Source organism: Octodon degus, unplaced genomic scaffold (genome assembly GCF_000260255.1).
Source record: "Octodon degus isolate 3935 unplaced genomic scaffold, OctDeg1.0 scaffold00262, whole genome shotgun sequence".
NCBI lineage: Eukaryota > Metazoa > Chordata > Mammalia > Rodentia > Octodontidae > Octodon > Octodon degus.
This window is the reverse complement of record NW_004524838.1, coordinates 140,036-143,014: the sequence shown is the minus strand read 5'-3', so window position 1 is coordinate 143,014 and position 2,979 is coordinate 140,036. Positions and strand designations below refer to the sequence as shown.

General features: G+C 43.1%; 1 protein-coding gene across 1 annotated transcript in view; it reads right to left on the bottom strand.

The window, feature by feature from the left end:
- Bet1 (Bet1 golgi vesicular membrane trafficking protein) overlaps positions 1-2,074 on the bottom strand; it is an 11,425-nt gene extending 9,351 nt beyond the window's left edge. Inside the window, exon 1 of the mRNA XM_004646237.2 lies at positions 1,911-2,074. Within this exon, the coding sequence (XP_004646294.1) occupies positions 1,911-1,929 (19 nt within the window). The 5' untranslated portion in view covers positions 1,930-2,074. The remainder of the gene's footprint in view (positions 1-1,910) is intronic.
- Positions 2,075-2,979: the final 905 nt, after the last annotated feature.

Below are 2,979 nucleotides of genomic sequence, written 5' to 3'. Positions count from 1 at the left end.
AAAAAAAAAAAGCTAATGAGGACTGAGGATCACCCTCAGCCTCTGTCAGTTTAGAAAAATGCTGCCTCTTTTGGGTAACTGAACCAAATCATTTCGCAGGGCATGTGAAGCGTGGCAGCATCTGCAAATAAGTCTCCATCAGGTTCACTGTTATTCCAAATTTTAAGTTTCAGATCAATTCACACTGGTATTTTTTAAAAAGTTTACACCAATGTAAATTATAGCAACACCTACATAAACACTTACACCTCAACACAGGGAAACTTTCCACAGGCAAAGAGCTCTATCCTAGAAATTCTAAACTGGTTGATCTGAGCTAGGATCCAGGGAACAATACTTTTAAAACTTCCTGGATAATTCTAATATACATTCAGGGCTGGAAATCACCCTGAATTATAGAATACAATTCCCTTCTCAATTCCTTCTCTTGCAATTTAACAAGGCACACTGTGGCACAACAATTTTTAAATAGACCACTGACCAACTGATAATATGCAAACTGCATGGCCTAGCAGGCAGAGTTCTCCATAGCTGGATCTTCTCATATCTCATACTTCAATCAAACTAAGATGATCAGCATCATTTCTTGAACACATCATTCCTAATTCCAGTCCTACATTCTTCTTTTCCTTCTGGTCATCCTCTCACCTGGAATTTACTTCTCCCACTCTCCATCATTCAAGGTCTACTAGAATCTCAACGTCTCCACACCTTGCAGAACTTAGCCCCTATAAATGTATAGCTACCACCTTATCGTTACCACAATTTATCTTGGCATATATTCCTACTCTTCAGCTACACTAGAAGTTTGTAGAACACAAACATGGTGACAACTGACTACACAGCTAGAACTTAAAGATTCATGTGAAATTAAACTTATTCAAAATTATAGCTTCTCCTCTTCAATTGCTCTGTCCTGTGTTGTTTCTATGATCAAAATTTTCATACACTACATTTTTTAAAAATCCTGTTGTCCTACCATGATGTATGAGTCAATATATAAGTCTATATTTACTGGCAACTTTTACTAATTTTAAATGCCTAACACTTTTGAAGTACTCCATTTTTTCGTTTTTCTGTTTTACAATGACTAACAATGTAAATATTTTAACTTTTTTCAAACGTTTCATATATTTAATCAAATATACTGCGATTCAATTTAGCAGCTTTCTTCATATACCACTTGTTCATAGTTTCAGAACCAGAAAATGCTACCCTAGCATCTGTGTGTTATTATAAAGGTCTATTAAATCGTCTGGGGCCTAATTAGTCCTGCTTACAATGCCAGTTTCCTAACTCACAAAATCAAGGACACAAGTCATTAATCCTTACTCTAGTCAACTGCTTCAACAGTGAGTGGACTTAGGAACGCTCTAAGAAAATCTTTGACCCCAACCTTACACACCAGGGCCTTTAGCAACGACGCGGACATGTACCTTTATAACTCCCTGCTACCACCTAACAATCATTATTAATGCTTAGCAGGCAACACCCACTCTTCCAATTTCGCTTTTAAAGAAACTTAAGATCTAGCCATGATCAGAGAAGAATGAGAATCTAAAGCTGGGCTGAGGGGAAGTAGTTTCCATAACCACAGCTCCAATGGTCAATCACACACACACACACACACACACACACACACACACACACACGACTGCCGAGCTGGCATCTGTACACACCACACTCCTAGTTTCCCACTGTAACTTACCATCTAAACTTAGTCAAATTTAAGGAAACTCCCAAACTTGGACAAACGACGCGTTTCCATTTTGCGCCGCCACCAAGGATTCCCCCTCACCTCCGGCCCAAAGGCCGGCGACAGGAGATACCTCTTGCCTCCGCCCCCGCCCCAAAGCCCACCACCACCGGTGCTAGGGTCCCCAAACTTCGAAACTCAGCCCTCTTCTTACCCAGGCCCGCACGCCTCATCCTGCCAAGGGGGTGAGCAACCGGCGGGCGAGAGGGGACCGGCTCGTTAAGGGTCGGGGGGTCACCCGGACCAAGTTTTCAGCGTTAGGGCCCCGTGGAACGCCAACTTCTTGTCCCAAAGCGCCACGACAACAGTACAGGCTAAACAGCGCGCCGGATGATGACGACATAGTCTGCCTACCGGTGCTCTTCGAGAAGCGTTGCGTTGCACTCTGGGAAATGTAGTCCATGTCTCACAAAGGCGCAGGCAAAGGGCGTGGCAGGTGCTCAAAGTCCCTGGCCCGCGAAGTTTATCTAGGAAAAAAGATCAAGGCATCTCAGACAAGTTCTTGACCCTAGATCTCCTCTACTCTGCTCATGGGCCCAGAACCTTGCTTTGAGATACTGCTCCGCATCTTAGACCAAGAGATATGCTTCTCCCAGTTCACACTTACAGGATGGTTTTTTGTTTGCAAATTTTTTGGAGGAACCGGGAATTTAAGGCCTTGCACTTGCCAGGCAAGCGCTTATTCTACGAAGCCATCTGTCCGGTCCCATAGAGGGTGGTTGTCTTTCCTGATTTAGGCAGTCTTTCCTTCCCAGAATCGGGTAAGGAAAAAAGGGAAAATTTTGTCCAAGTTTCTGATGTTTCAGACAAGTAATTTGAGACCCATAATAGAGAAGGAAGAAAGTACCAATCTGAGCCTGATCATACTAAGTAGACTTGACAGAAGAGATTCCTTAGGGGACTCCTTGCTAGGCGTAGAGCAGGTAAAGAAGCATTAACTGTGACTTGTGCAGAGTGTTGGGGGTTTAGAGTCTGGGCGAGGGTCAGAGTTCAGGCGGTGGTAGTATCAGGCTTAATGTGAGGATTTCTTTTTTGTGTCACAGGACTGGTTAGGGTAAGGCTACAGTGAAATAATGGTTTTTGAAAAGCATGTTAACATAGGAGACATTCAGAGCCCACTTCTGTGGTTTTCTTGTTGCTGTAAGACAGTGGAATAGTCCTCATACTGGAGATGGGTGATAATGCTATTTCTGAACATTTAGTATTCCCTCATCGTTTCCCAT